Raw genomic sequence first — 16,217 nt, 5'->3', positions numbered from 1 at the left:
GGATCCTTCCATCCTTTTCTCGGACTGGGACCTGTTCATATACGTTCTTGGCAGATGATCCAGAAGTGGTTTGCCATTGCCTTCTTCTGTGTGTGAATGGAGTAATTGTTGGGATGCCACGGAGGAAAACTCCGTGTTGCCTAGACCACGGCCTTGCCCAACACAAGTTATAAATTCGGGCACCGCCGGGAATCGAACCCGAGACCCCAGGATTACAAGGCCAGCGTTCTAACCGCTAGACCACCGTGGCCATTTGTCAGGATACGCATTGTTAAAGACTTAACTAAAGAAGAAAACGATTTGGGTGCAAGGTAGTCTTCTAGAATGCTCGTGAGCACACCATTTTCGCTCAGCTGGAGTACGCAGAGGCCTAGCAACAAGGGTGACCTTGATTTGAGTATGACTGGGAGGCTGTCAGAGTCCATTACCCGAGGTGGATCTGATTCTGATTTAATTTTTGTATCGCGGTGCGTGATTGTTGTTGGTTTGCGATTTAAATGGCGTATTTTGTATTTATTTGTTTAACTTGCAGGTATTTGACTGTCGCTACGTGACAACTACGAGTGGGATGTTCGAAGCTTTGTGTAACCACGTCAAGTACAGCACGAACAAGGGAAATATCAGGTAAGTACAGAGATCACATGTGTGATGTAAATTTGTCTGTCAACGCTTTTCCGTCTTCTTTGTCAATTTGCTGTTGAGTCATTTATTGTGCGACATAAATGACAATTCCATCCGGCGCTGTACAACGTGTGTACTTTAAAGTCGTCGTTAAACAACTAAAGAATCGGCGATAATTCACGTGGTTACTGCTGCATTGGGTTCCGAGTGATCTGAGCTTCCTTACGACAATCTGAGATAATTCAAGGGATGGGATTTACGAAAGTTGTGTCACGAGCAAGAGTTGGCTGGAGCTTAATCGGGAGGTCGCATCACAGCTCCCCCCTCCCTCCCTGTTGAATCGATGTCACGAGCTTCAGACTGATTTGTGTCTGGCTTCTGAATTAATATCACATAAGTCAATTTATAGGCGCGACGTTTCCTTAACGCTGTCCACACTCTGCGGAGTGTTCGGCTGAAAAGAGGAGAATGCTAGGAAATTCCAGGAGTAAATGGGACGATAATATTAAAAATGATCTTAAAAATAATGTGTTATGGTATTTTCGGATGGTAATGACCCTTCGGTTTCTTTAAAAGGCGAAGAATTTCTTGGCTAGGTGATTGATTATATTAGCTCCCAAGCAGTCTTTTCCATTGGAGTGATATTAAGTTGTTTCCATTTGAAGTAGTCTGTATCTGTTTACTTGATTCAACATTTGTTGCTGTCAGTTGTTTTTACTGTGTCGTTAGATAATTGAAAGATCATCACTTTTTTTCCTGTGAAGGTACAAATTCAAGACTGTCAGTCCATCTCCAGTTTGAATGTGTCGCGTTCTCGGTACAGTTGGCTGAGTGCTCATGTTTTAACTCTGTTCCCGTAGCATAAGTTTGACCGTAATGCCTTGAAAATAGACCACGACCACTTCCGTACACACAGATTATGATCATTCCGCTCCCCAGGGGTACGTCCTAAGGTCTTGTTCAAGTAACGGGTCTGTCGTGATATGCGTGTGACGAGGCGCGTCCTCAGACATGGGCCACGGAAGTACGTTAGCGCCTGCAGAGTTGTTTATACGCATAACCGATCTGTCGGAGAAGTTGCCGCATGGGCACGGCGAACCGCAGAACTGAAACTGTTCGTATTTATAAATTTAGTATATTTTGATTGTTTGTATAGAATATCAGTATTCTGTTGCTGGTCTAGTGTGTGTGAGTGATTGTAAATTGACTTGTGGTAAGGATTTGTAGATACCTGATCAATTTCCATGGTCCCCGTCATTACTTGTTGAACTCATGACGGAATTTCTCGTTACGTTTGTATCCCACTGAATGTTCGTTAAGTCGTGAGGATATGAAATGGTTTTCGTGATATTCCTCCGTTTTGTACGACACGTCAATTATCTTCGTGCTGTATATGCATGACATTATTCGTACAAGTTTCCGCTTCAGGAAGCCGTAGGACAAGTTCCAGTGATGTGTTCCGACACAGCTGTGGAGCGAGGAATCCAATAATCCATTCCGTACCCGAAGTCCGTCGAACCTGTTGCAGCCCCCGAGATTTCATTTTCGGACTCTGTAAATTCAACTACTGTGCTCTTATAGCAATTCAGAACAGTCGAAAGGTTTATTGAGCTATAATAAAAATGCGACGTAGCTGTGATTGTCACGTAATGAGGGATAAACCAATCAGCGATATTCAACGTTTACTGTAACGAGTGTGCGAATGATTAGTGAGTGAATGATGTATTGAAATTGATCCGGAAGGAAGCGACCATTGTCTAATTTAAGGTGTTATCACGGTATTTGTTTTGTGGACTGAGTGAAACCACGAAAGTCTCTGGATAGTATGTACTCGCGTCGATACCTCCCGAATACGAAACAGGAGTACCAATCACTAAGACGTGACGTTGCTATGAGATACATTACGTCTTGTTTTTGTTTTATTTAACTACGTCTTGTCAACTGCGTATTTTGGTCTATTGCTTCTGAATGTAGAGTGATTGTACAAATAGTGTGATGGTATTTTTTTTAAAAAGCTATTCCAGGTGACAATACGGAAGCCACAGAAATTCTCAAGATAGGATTGTGGGGGCTGAGGACCTGGGTTTCTACCCTTCAGCTCTCGACGTTCGGCCGTCGCAACTGTGTAACATTGACGTCTGTTTCAGGTCAGCGATTACGGTGTTCCCTCAGCGGACGGACGGGCGACATGACTTCAAGGTGTGGAACCCACAGCTGCTCAGCTACGCGGGCTACAAGAACCCGGACGGCAGCGTTACTGGGGACCCAGGAAACGTGGAGTTCACTGAGGTGACGTCAGCTCTCTTTATATCTGTCGTAGTTTGAAGAATTACTTTCAGTCCGAATGCTCGTGTATTATTTCGCGACGGTGGACGTCTTCTTTAACCCTTTAATGTCGAAGCTCGTCTAAATAGCATTTAAGAATTCAGACCGAACCGCGAAGAAAACACATCTCTTCACCATTACAAAGATTAGTTGATTAACGCTATTTAAGTAAATGATAGCTGTTTAGGGTGAAATTTTTTACGAAACCGATAAGTACAAAATTAAGATTAATTGATCGTTGAAGTGTTTGGGTTTTAAAAAGACTACGTGATTTCTGAATTTCTGACCGCAGGTGTGCATTAAACTTGGCTGGAAGAGCGCCAGAGGCAGGTGGGACATTCTGCCCCTAGTTCTGTCAGCTAACGGTCATGACCCCGACTACTTCGACATTCCACCAGAACTGGTTCTGGAGGTGCCACTTTCACATCCCACGTAAGTACATTATGCGTTGTTGTAAGTGCAGTTACACGCGACATGTCTCTGAAAACGAAAGTTTGATGTAACCTGTCGTCATAAAATCCTCTCCGACGTTTCGGTTACTTTCTCTGTCTCCATCATCAGGGTCAGTGTCTCTGACCCTGATGATGGAGACGTGGGTTACGTCTACATGTATCCAGGAATCCCTTACCAACCGCGGGTTTCAATCACTCACCATTTTTCTTTCAGTCCGCACAAACACGGTTTTTGTGACAGTGATCAGTTTTTTCAACGTTTTGGAAGAACCTACTGCGTCTGTCTTCGGGATATAAACCACGCTGGAGACAGGAGGTTCTTCCGATCACCTGCAAGACTGTACGATGTTGCATTCCGGAAGAACCGGTTCTGATTCGAGTGTTCTTGTCGCTACTGCGCAGATTTGGGTGGTTCGAGAAGCTGGACCTGCGGTGGTACGCGCTCCCTGCTGTGTCTAACATGCTGTTCGACTGTGGGGGGCTTGAGTTCACGGCGGCTCCTTTCAACGGCTGGTACATGAGTACCGAGATCGGCTGCAGGGACCTTTGTGACACGCACCGCCTCAACATGCTCGAGGTCTGTACATCGCGGGGGACGCCGCGCTTCGGACTAAGGTCATTTCTCGACCAGGAGACCGGCTGTCCCTACCGAATCTTGTGCGTGGTTTTCCTCAGTCCCTTCAGGCAAATGCTACCTTAAATTCCGTCCACATCGTTTCGAGTTTAATGATTGTCATTGTTTTCGACGCAGTATCGTGTGACCGCGTCTTTAAATACGTCACAGAATAAATATATGTTTAATTTTCTTTTCTACTACGCTTCTGACTTGCAACTGGGACGCGCCGGGTTCGGATCTCGGCGGGGACCCTTAGTATTCTGGTCGAGACTTTGATTTGTTTCTCCATCCCTCCAACCGATTCCAGGATCAGCGCCTATGAATAGGCCACGACGAAACCTTTGTCAACAGTTGGTAGTAATGAAGATCTGGTTGACGTGATTGCGTCTTTGTTTCCGTGGTTTCAGACAGTGGCGGTGAGGATGGGTCTCGACACGCGGACTCCGGTCACGCTCTGGAAGGACAAAGCGCTGGTCGAGACGAATCTGGCAGTTCTGCACAGTTTCCAGGTAACAACTGTGGTCTTGTAGGTGATAATCAGCGTTTCGGAGGGACGCATCGCTTCTATCTTCAGGTCGGATAACGGAGACGTCGAAGATACGACCATACAAGGCAGCTCAAATGGTTATCGCAGTTTCATAGTCACTTTTTCCTCTCTCTTGGCCGGAAGATCCCAAAATAGATTTTAATTTCATGGCCGATCTTGTTCGTGTTTTTTTTATAGTTACTTTAGATAAGTGTTAGCATAAAACGTTAAAATAGACGACAACTTTCTTTCGCGTTGTTTATTTATTAATTTAATTTAAAAAATTATAAGAGAAAAATTAAAACAAACAAAAAAACCCACGAAAACTCCAATCTTGACAGCCGGAGGCCGGGCCGGGAATTGAAACTGGAGTCTCCGGAGTAAATTGTCTCCCACTTCCGGTTCCCTGTGTTACGTGCGCAATTTGAGAGATCTACGTTGGTTTGCAGTCGCGGAATGTCACAATCGTGGATCACCACACGGCCTCAGAGTCCTTCATGAAGCATTACGACAACGAGCTCCGCTTGAGGAACGGGTGCCCCGCAGATTGGGTGTGGATCGTGCCCCCTCTGTCCGGCTCCGCCACTCCCGTCTTCCACCAAGAGATGGCTCTGTATCAGCTTAAGCCCTCGTACGACTACCAGGCAAGTTGAACTTCACGCACGGCCAGTCTCTCAAATCAGATATTCGAATATCCACACCAAAAAGTTTAATTTGAATTTGGTTTACGTTCGTATTGGCCCAATATCACCCCCAACTTTTGCACGAAATTCAAATAAAATTTTATAGATTTTGTCCAAAAAAAAACAATAAATCGTATTAGGCCTATAGTTATAATTATAAATAACGATTTTTTTTGGATGTGACAAATATTTAACAGAATTAAAGGGGAAACCTCTTCCTTTCTCTGGATTTTTGTCGATTTAATTTATGCAAAGTCAGAATTTAAGCCAATTGCGTAGTCAATACGTGAACTTGAGACTTCAGTACATCTCGCCGTCGTGAAAGTTGCCCCTTCCTTAAAGGAAAAGGACGTCTGGCAGCTTCAATTCTCTACTCGCGTTCTCTTTGCTTCTTTAGGACGCAGCGTGGAAGAGTCATCAGTGGAAGAAAGGCAGAGAACTAGGGAAATGTAAAAAGCCGAGAAGAAAATTTCACTTCAAACAGATCGCCAGGTAATGAGGAGTGGATGAAGACGTTTTTATGCAACTGAGAAGATAACAGCTCAGCACTTTAAGAGCGTCGGTGGTTAAGTGTCAAATACGGAGAGAGCTCAGCTCCCTGAGACAAAAAAAAACGAAATTTATAAAAAAAAACTACAAGGCGTCTGTCCATGACAGAGTTCTCGCCAGTTCCTTCATTTAATCGCCACAAATTCCTTCAATCTGAATCCATCAGGTGATATTTGGAAGCATCTTACAAAGAAATACGCGCAGGCTAATACTTTTTAATGTTAAATAATTATTTTATGGTATTGTACAGGGTGTTCGACGACTTTGTGATTACTTCACGGTCGTGAGGTAATTTCGAGTCAGGAATTCCATGTTAACATCAATCGATTGTCAGCGATTACGGAGATTTAGATAGAAATTTGAAGAGTATGACGGGGGACCAAACTTTAATCCGCACGTGACGCAGTACCTGAATGAGCGGAACTCTGACAGATGGATTAGTCGTGTGGTCGTTCGCAAAAATGAACACTGCTGTCACCGGACCTCACGCTCTCTACATTCCTCTGTTTGGGGCTGTATGAAAAACGTAGTATATGAACGCAAAGTAAACACGATACATGAAGTACATAATCGAGTTTTCGATTCTGCAAGACCATAAATGACCCTAATCCACATCGTCTTCAATTTAAAATATCTGTAGGTCTGTTAGTGTTGAGAATCGGACCTGTGTTCATGTGACATTTCTGACTGGGATTTACTCCTGAAGTACGGCCGTGAAATCTTTCGAACACCCTGTAGAATGTCCTGCAGAGTTAGTCTCCTTTAAGCAGCGAAGGTAAAGGTGTATTTCAATAACGCGGCCCCCGCGTAAGAGGTTCCGTGTGTTCGTCGTATCTTAACCTTGTTTCCCGTTCTCGTGTTTGCCTTCAGGGCGGTGAAATTTACGTCCAAACTGTTCGGACGAGCGTTATCGAGGAGAATCAAAGCCACGGTCCTTTACGCCACGGAGACAGGCAAATCAGAGATGTACGCGAAGAAGTTGGGAGAGATTTTTGGACACGCCTTCAATTCACAGGTACAGAATTTCTATCCCTTTCTGATGTTTCTGCTTTCTTGCTGTGACAGAGGATTTTCTGCGCGCGTACATAAATATATTCAATGCAGATTGTGGCTTAAGGTCGACGCCTAACGCTGTAAATGTTGCGTCATTGTTTAATTTCTTCGTTGTTTTGTTAGTTGGCAGTAGAATGTTACGATGTTTTTTGGTACAGGTGTACTGCATGGCAGACTATGACATGAGCAGCATCGAACACGAGGCCCTTCTGCTGGTCGTCACCTCCACGTTTGGAAACGGGGATCCCCCAGAGAACGGCGAGGTATGTGCCTTTGATACCAACGACGTCGTTAAACTAACCACAAATAAATAATCTGAGGGCTTTGTGCTTTTCACTCGGCGAAGATTTCGATGTTGATCTTTTGGGTTCGAACGCAATGTGGACTTGTAGATAGAAATCTCGTTTCGGAGAACACAACACCTCCATTGTCAGGGCTGAAATTCGGCGTCCTGAAGATGCAGACGACGTTTTGGATGAACATATTGCCTCCAGGTACAGGATTACTCGCTTAAACCCTGAGGATAGAGGCAATATGTTCCTCCGAAACGTCCCCGTGCAAACAAACCTCTAGACGACGTAAGAACCCAGAAAACACGAGATCAATATTCGCATCGCAAAGCCGTGAACCTTAATCGTTTAATTAATTTACCTTTAAATGTCTCTGTACATTTAAGTAATAGCCTGGTATTCGTATATATCCATCTGTTACAGTCGGAACAGCTGTAAGATTTTACTTCGACGCTAATGTAAATTTCAGGGGAATGCGGAGATCAGCGTTGTGAAATGTCAGATGCTGCGTATTCTTAGCTAAGCCTGTAATTACTGGGGATAAAGTTCGCTGTAATGCGTCTAGTCCCTTATCAGCGTATTCGTAAACGACGCAGAGTTCTTGCCTTGCTTAGACAAGGATTTGTTTCCTCGATGAGAAGAACGTTTTGTTCAGATTTGAGATCTCAACATAGGAGATAAAGTCGTCGTTAGATCTTGATGTACCTTTCGGATCAATTTGATGTGTAGGGTCTCTGTGAACTTTGATACCGGGCACGCGGCATCGACTATGCGAACGTACCGTCTGTCTGATTCGTAATTCAGTCGTCGAATATATTGATTTAAATTGTCCCAGAAAACCACGGAGCATATTTATTACTATAAATGTCTAGACTTCTTTTCGGGAGATACTGATTTAGAATGTCAGCTACGTTATGCGCTACTTTGATAAATTATTTAGTGGTTTTCTACAGTTTCTTCAGACTAATGCTGTGACATTGCTTTTGTCTCTTTAAAACCCAATGCAACATTATTTATCCCCCTTTTTTTACATTAGTTTTTTCTTAATTTTCTGTGTAGTTACGTGTTTTGTAACTATTTTCAGTGTAAACAGCGATTATTAACTTAAACAGCGTTAACCAGTTGATCTTTGTAATGGTGAAGTGTGGTGTTTTCTTCGCGGTCCGGACCGAATCTTTAAATGCCTAGCAAGGGACGATGTCTTGCGCATGCGCAGGACTCCGCCCTGAGTTAACTTTTTTGGTTGGTTGTTTAAGATTCAAAGGGTAAGTAGAACTTTCGTTGGCATTACATCGCAACTCGTCCTCACGTGATGAGACGCTCTCATACACGTGTAGATGGTACGGATTGCAAACAATTTATTGCTACATTCTGCTGTCCAGGTGTTCGCCCAGAATCTGTACGCCATGAAGATGAGCGACTCGGCTGGCGTTACCAACGGCGGAGACGACAAATTCAGGTAAATTATGTGTTACGCGTAACCTAGAAGTTAGAGGAACTTAAATCATTTCTAGACATGACTAACCTAGCTATTCGTCTGGTGCAGAACAGATCGTTTCGTCGAGTCTATTCTGAATAAATAACACTTTGAACGTGGATGTCTTCTGGAATGTTACCCTGATGGTGTAGGCAGTAAGTTTATCTATAATTTCGGTCAAAATTAAACAGACTGCACTTCATCCCAGAAAGCGGCCATTTTCATACTCGCTGCCGTGAAGACGTTTTGTTTTATCTCAGATTCATGTCGTGATTATTGCCCGAATGAAACTCCCATTTTCTTTCCATGTATCAGCAAAGATTTTAAGTGCGCGAATAAAGATTTCACGCACTTTTCCTGGAGGTATTTGGAATGTTGAAAACGCGTGTCTCACGCAACGTCTCAGTTCTGAAATCGCTGTTTCCATGTTCACGGCGTCTGAAAATCCTGCGACGTTGTAGGGTGGGTCACCTGGAGGATAAAGGGGATAAATTGCTGGAGCAAATGCAGTAGTCTAGCCAGTTACGGAGCGTTCATGTTAATTTGCTTAAGCCTCAACTAACTGGCTAACAACGCCTGATTTTCTAGTGCTAACTAACACGTAATCGGTTCTGCCGTGTCTAGTGGATGGAGTACCACTGAATCCCGAAAGTAAGACCGAAGACTTTCTATTTGTCGGTTTTCAAAGTGTTAGCCAGGCTGACGCGGCTAACACGGTTAACCTGAACGCCCCGCGTCTTTGTGTAGCTTGTGAACTAACAATGCAGCATGCATCTCGCTGTCTGACTAACTTAGCATGGCAACCTCCAAGTCCTTCATCAAAGCCAATAGCCAGACGGAACTTGCCGGTCAACAGGCAGACCGGAGGTTGGACCGCCTCGACTCGCTCAGGGGTTCCGTCAGTGACGTCATGGCTGAAGACACGTTCGGACCCCTCAGTAATGTCAGGTACGCTGCCTCCTTACTTTGTGCTCCCACATTTTATTTTTAATCGTAAAAGTACAGCTTGTGTTTGTCTGGACGTTTAATTCATTTAACCCGATGTGATCGACAACTCCATGTTATGAACGAGTTAGATCGATGTCGCTTTGAAACAATTCTTTTCTTCCTACACGTGTAACGTTATCAGTAAAAAATGAACCTCTCTGCCATCTTTTGGTGATGTGAGCTAACCATTTCCAGCTTCGTGCAGGCTTAAAAATGTTACGGTGGATGTATAAAAATAATTAAGGCCTAATATTTCTAATTAATAACTCGGCTTAAATGTTGTTATTGCTGTAAAACTAACACGCATTTGAAGGATTTTATATGGCTATGTTGCATTTACGAGGCTAAAAAGTACGAATATATTTTAACGAATTAATCTATAAAGGGATAATCTTCCACAGCGTTGAACACGAGACAGTTTTGTACGTAATCATTCGTTGGTAAAAGTGCTCAGGGACTTGCCCGTTAGACAGAAACTGTTAATGGTTTGAGTACCGGTGACCAGAAAAGTGGCCATGTCTTGCCAGCTGATGTGACGCATTTGTAATGGCGGGCTCTTTCCAGCGATTTTCTTTGCCCAACGAAGTTCGCTGTCGGACTAATTGTATTTGTATGTGACAGCTGTAAACAAGGGAGTTCGTTGCTCTGGAGACGACTTCGGATCGTTATTGCTGGCTTACTGCGTAAGAACGGCCAGAGCTCAAAATTTTAAACGATATTTAATGTCGACTTAAGGGAGTCTGAGGCACGGGTTCCAATGGGTGTCGGTTGAAACTGTGATTTTGAAATGTATCAATTCTTATGGTTTTCTGACGTGATATCTTCATTTATAATGAAATCAAAATGCCGCTGTATAACTTTCGCTATGTCATTGTTATACAGTGTGTTCGATTTAACCTGTTTCTGTTTCTCGTACCCGAGACACCCTCGCCGATGACTCTGTTCTGGTATTTCATCTAACAGTTACTAATCCATGAATTCTTAGTTATAATTTCAATTCTGAAGATTCAGGCAGCATGTTCTTCTTAAGCGTTGGTGTTCGAGAACAAGACTACGCGATGGAAGAACCCAGAAGAACAGTTTGAGGGCACGCCGCGGTAGAAACTTCAAATATTTTAATAAGTGGTTTAAAATTTCGTAGTCATTGTCGGTGTTACGTTATTGAAGTCAGGACAGTGTTTTACCGCTGTTTGGCGGAATATTATAAAAATGATGATGTGTTCTTAAGCTAAATTATAATCAATTAAAGTATTGAAATCTGTGATATTATTTAAACTGCGTTCACCCTAGCTGTGACTCTAGAGACTTTTGAAACTTTGTAAACAAACTGTTCAAACCAACTATATTTGTGCAGGTGTACAGTCCTGATAACATTAAATTTACCTTTTTTTTTCAATTCAGCATTCAAAAAAACTATGGTTAGTTCGTGTTACAGATTAATTAATGTTTTCATACTTTTCGCGTAGCAAAGAAATAAAGCTAATATTAACTTCCTCCTTGTTTGACGACGTCAGTCCACATACATAGATTGAACGTAGCGTAACATATTTCTGTTGCTTGTCAAATTTTAATTTCAAGATGTGTAGATATATCCTGAAGTGGGGAGGTGCTAGGAGGTGGTTTTTGCCTCAGAACGGCCGGATTGGAGATGTCCCAGGGCAGGCAGCGAGGTGAACAAGTTTTGCTGGAAACCAGCTGCTCTATTTATTTATTTATTTATTCGGGAGTTTCAAAACAGTGCGACCCATTAGTTAGATTGCTGGCAGTCAATCACCGAGTTTATTGATGGATGACTGATGGTGTGCTACTGTTTGGCTAATTGGACAGCTTCGTATGAAAGGGAAATGTTGAGATGAAGTGCGGTTAGACAAGTGCGCTCCGGTCAGGGTTTGAACTCTGCTCCGGGGAATGGAAATGCCATTGTGTCATAACAGTGCATTACGACTTTCACTGATACGATTGTCCAACTGGAAGAGATCGTGGTTTATTATGGAGCACGTCCCGTCAAATAGGAAGGGATGTACTCCAGCGAAAGCTGAGTATCGAACTATCGCTCATTCGTGACTATTTGCACGTGGTTGAGTTGTGGAGTGAGTTATTTTATGAATTATTGAATGAATTATTTAATTTTTGATACTCGAGTGACTTGATTAGTTATTTAATTAATTAATGTGTTTTTGAGTTGGCAATTTAAGTTACGAGCGACCCTAATCGAATTTTGATCTGATAATGTTACTGTAAGTTATGGCCACAGCCTCAAACATTTTATCTCATTTTATAATCTTTATTCATCGTCTCGTCTCACTCGACACGAAATAACTTTTTTTAAGTTTACGTAGAGTTGTTAAGTAATCTAGTAATTAACCTATTGGCGTACTTTGACGTCTACAGGACGTCTGTACTGTGAGCTACTTTGACGGCTGTGCAATGTGACCGGAAGAGAGTTGAAGTAGTTCACTTACATGGCAACTGATATAGTTGGCCTGGTGACCAGACAAAACCGCGGAGATTTTGAGACATTCATTTTGATAGCACGTAATTAATTCTGTGGAGACGTTTAGAATAGAAAGAAATAAGCAAAGTGTCGAGTTTGTAAGTCTTGCGAACACCTCAGAGCCCACAAGAGCCATCTCTGAATTCGGGTTAACCGATAGACCGTCCACTCTGTAGTCATACTGGGTGACTTTTGTGATGTTATGTTATGTTTCCGTCAAGGTTCGCTGTGTTTGCGCTCGGATCAAGTGCTTACCCTAACTTCTGCGCATTTGGCAAGTATGTGGACAATCTTCTGGGTGAGTTAGGAGGTGAGCGACTGCTGAAACTCGCCCAGGGCGACGAGATGTGCGGTCAGGAACAAGCCTTCCGCAAATGGGCCCCAGTCGTCTTCAGTGTGAGCAAATTTCACATTTATATTTATATGTCGTTGTAGATGAGCACAACTAAAGTTTACGTGATATTTCAGGTTCTCACGGTGACAATGTAAAGATTGCTGTATTCTGCGATGTTGTGCTGTGTAGTCTAGTGTGAACTGGCCGACGTTTCAGGAGCTACCCTGATGTTGGAGGCATTATGCACATCTGAAACGACAGTCAGTTTATACCATACTACACAGCGTAACATCCCAGCAGACAGACATATTGTTGCATTACGAACTTTATCCACTCACAGTATGTTTCAAACAGATATTTCTATATGTCACCGGTCTCCGTTAACCCTCACGTGACTTTCCCGAGTGTATTTCTGGATCTCTGACATGTGTACATATTCATCAGCATTTTAACATACTGGAAAATATTTAAAACAAAACTTATAAATGGTAGATTATTATTGTCATTTCGCCAGTCTTTATGTTCAACGAGTACATCCGATATCTGACGGTGACCGAGTGGTTGGCATTCCTGCTTCATATTTGGGAACTCCCGGATTCAGATCTTGGTCCTGATTGAGTGTTTCTGTCATTTTCCCCAGTCCATCCAGGCAAATGCAGGAATGATGCCTCAACATAGTCTAAGACAGTTTCCTTCTATATCCTTTCAATTCACTTAATTATCCTGTCATTTAACACGGTGCAGTCTGAGCTACTGACAGTGTCGTTGAGTAAACCACAAATATGTAAGACGTGTTGGGGTGGAACGCAGGTCGCCTGCGAGACATTTTGCCTGGATGATGATGATACATTCCTGGAGGCGACACTGGCCCTAAGATCACCAATGCTTTCATCTGCTACCGTGCGATTTGTGGAGGCCAAGGAGGAGAGTCTTGTCAAAGGTAAATCATCAACACGTGTTAATATCTTGGTATACATTTAAGAAGTAAGTTTGCTGTCTGTTCCTGATGAGACGTTATGTAACTTATTTGTCTGTAAGTTAAGTAGGATTTGAGGTTTTCATGGCGGTGAGTCCAGAGGCAGCCATCTTTGTCTGGAACTTGTTTGTTTAAAACTACATATATCTCTCATCATCTACTGTTCCATAAGAAAAAGTTTATCGTAAAAGTTAGCACGTATTCTAATGTTTTTGCCATTTTACCATAGCTCTGTCAAAATGCCACAACAAGAAGGTGATACCGTGTCAGCTGCTGAGGAAGACGAATCTCCATGGCAGTGATGCCAGGTGAGCAGCACTTTAGATTTTTCTGATATTAAAATGAAGATTCTGCTTGCGGCTTGTATTTGTGACTTACCCATTTTGATTTCTTGGTGTAGAGTCAGCTACTCCCACTGAGATTTATGTCTGGGTCCCTATGAAAATATGGGGTAGAAACTCATAGTAAGTTATGATGTCTCTTCTATGGCTGTCTGGTCCGTATTCGGTCCATGGCCTCCTCAATTCTCCTCTTCCATTCGGTCCTCCGTTAGGTCCGTCTCTCCGAGGTTTTGATCGAGGTTTCGAAACATTCCTTTTTACGGTGCAAGGTTGTTAGCCTTGCGACCAACCCCCAACCTGGAGGACCAGGGTACCTGTCTTAGTCTGACCTCTCCCCCTCGACCAATCTGGCTAGGGAGGCCCTACCAGTAGCTCTTGGGGTCACTGAGGTACTCAAGCCCCAACACCACGACAAGGTGCAGGTACCATTAAGTGGGGGTTATGATATCTCACTTCCATATAATTTGTAATTCGTCATTTACAATTATTTTATTTTCACTACTGTAAGACGTGTTGTCAGGTTGCAGATTAAAGAAACAGACTCCAGATAAGAACGGTAATTGTAATTTTGACAAATAATTTGTACCGTGGCATTAGTTAGATGGGTAGTATGCCGTAATATGTTCCGATCTAAGTTTTGACGTGATTGTAGCCGTGCTACAATGCTGCTGGAGCTGTCGTCTGACTTGCCCTACACGCCAGGGGACCACGTGGGTGTGTTTGCTTGTAACCGCAAAGAGCTTGTGGATGGAATTCTGTCTAGACTACAGACAACTACAGACTTGGATCAACCAGTAGAACTTCAGCTGCAGAAGGAAAACCACACTTCAAATGGTAAGCTGCAAGTCGTGAGTGACTTAGTTGTCGTGATCTTCTGGGAAGAAAGTCTTGTTGAAATGGTAAAAGTTCCTCTTCAGACTCACTTTGAAATACTGACAATAGGAGTCATAACAATTATTTGTTTTATTGATAACGTTATACGTACAGGGATCGTAAAAACATGGGAACCCCACGAGCGCCTACCGCCTTGCACCTTGCGAACACTTTTCTCCCGGTTCTTGGACTTGACGACTCCGCCAACTCCCAATCTGCTGCAACATTTTGCATCTGTTGCCACAGACCCTGAAGATCAAAGCAGACTTACTCTGCTAGCTACAGTAAGTAACATACTTTCAGAATAGTAACATTACTGGTGTTATTTTCCATTAAAAACACTTTGCAGGACAGTCTAATTAAATTTCAAGATACAAATATCGACATGTATTGGTTTTCCATTCATTTGCATTCTTGTATTTATTATGGCACTAGAAAGTGCATTTCTGATTTGTTTGTTAGTTTTTCTATTGCAAATGTTCATTTTGGTGCTGCATGCGAAAAAGTTTTTGAAAATGATTACGTGAGGCTGAGTAAAATCTGATTTAGGACTGTTTCGATGCAAGTAAAAGCCTCTGTTTTCAGAAGAAAGAATGTTATAACAAGATGAAACTGTATATTTGTCAAAAAGGACTTGTGATTTTTTAACTTCAATATCTTTTCTATAAATCACACAAAACACTTAAAATATATATTTCTAAGTTATATTTAAATTTCTGAGTAATATTCCATGATCATTATTATGATGAAGGAGTCAGCAGCGTATGAAGATTGGCGTCACTGGAGAATTCCACATCTTCTTGAAGTTCTGGATGAGTTCCCATCTGTCCGGCCTTCACCAGCCCTGCTTGCCGCGCAACTCACACCCCTGCAACCCCGTTTCTACAGCATCTCCTCATCTCCCATTGTTCATAGCGGAGAGATACACATCACAGTTGCAGTTGTCTCGTACAGGACACAGGGTGAGTGGCGACAGAAATCACTATTCCAAATAATCTTGTTACGTGTGTGTGTGACCTCTGAAACGTTGGTTAACATCGACCACACTACACAGCGCAATAACCCAGAAGACAGAAATCTTCATACTCTGATGACGGAGGCAGTATGACCTCTGAAACGTTGGTTAACATCGACCAGACTACACAGCGCAATAACCCAGAAGACAGAAATCTTCATACTCTGATGACGGAGGCAGTATGACCTCTGAAACGTTGGTAAACATCGACCAGACTACACGGCGCAACAACCCAGAAGACAGAAATCTTCATACTCTGATGACGGAGGCAGTATGACCTCTGAAACGTTGGTAAACATCGACCAGACTACACAGCGCAACAACCCAGAAGACAGAAATCTTCATACTCTGATGACGGAGGCAGTATGACCTCTGAAACGTTGGTAAACATCGACCAGACTACACAGCGCAACAACCCAGAAGACAGAAATCTTCATACTCTGATGACGGAGGCAGTATGACCTCTGAAACATTGGTAAACATCGACCAGACTACACGGCGCAACAACCCAGAAGACAGAAATCTTCATACTCTGATGACGGAGGCAGTATGACCTCTGAAACGTTGGTAAACATCGACCAGACTACACAGCGCAACAACCCAGA

General features: G+C 42.9%; 1 protein-coding gene across 8 annotated transcripts in view; it reads left to right on the top strand.

Moving 5' to 3' along the window:
- Nucleotides 1–16,217, top strand: part of Nos (Nitric oxide synthase) — a 101,991-nt gene that overhangs the window by 79,750 nt on the left and 6,024 nt on the right. For 7 of the 8 annotated variants that reach the window (XM_087349061.1, XM_087349058.1, XM_087349057.1 and 4 more), the window contains 17 exons: nt 533–624; nt 2,769–2,910; nt 3,239–3,378; nt 3,801–3,975; nt 4,422–4,523; nt 4,990–5,184; nt 5,621–5,715; nt 6,643–6,787; nt 6,984–7,088; nt 8,498–8,574; nt 9,388–9,540; nt 12,295–12,469; nt 13,218–13,347; nt 13,613–13,691; nt 14,377–14,558; nt 14,712–14,881; nt 15,349–15,559. In XM_087349061.1, coding sequence (XP_087205187.1) covers nt 533–624; nt 2,769–2,910; nt 3,239–3,378; nt 3,801–3,975; nt 4,422–4,523; nt 4,990–5,184; nt 5,621–5,715; nt 6,643–6,787; nt 6,984–7,088; nt 8,498–8,574; nt 9,388–9,540; nt 12,295–12,469; nt 13,218–13,347; nt 13,613–13,691; nt 14,377–14,558; nt 14,712–14,881; nt 15,349–15,559 — 2,368 coding nt within the window. The remainder of the gene's footprint in view (nt 1–532; nt 625–2,768; nt 2,911–3,238; nt 3,379–3,800; nt 3,976–4,421; nt 4,524–4,989; nt 5,185–5,620; nt 5,716–6,642; nt 6,788–6,983; nt 7,089–8,497; nt 8,575–9,387; nt 9,541–12,294; nt 12,470–13,217; nt 13,348–13,612; nt 13,692–14,376; nt 14,559–14,711; nt 14,882–15,348; nt 15,560–16,217) is intronic. The other variant, XM_087349060.1, reaches the window with a different exon arrangement.

This window comes from Zootermopsis nevadensis, unplaced genomic scaffold, assembly GCF_977971745.1.
Source record: "Zootermopsis nevadensis isolate Lab colony 2312 unplaced genomic scaffold, Znev_1.0 Znev_ptg000015l, whole genome shotgun sequence".
Taxonomy (NCBI): Eukaryota; Metazoa; Arthropoda; class Insecta; order Blattodea; family Termopsidae; genus Zootermopsis; species Zootermopsis nevadensis.
This window is presented reverse-complemented; position numbering and strand designations above follow the sequence as displayed.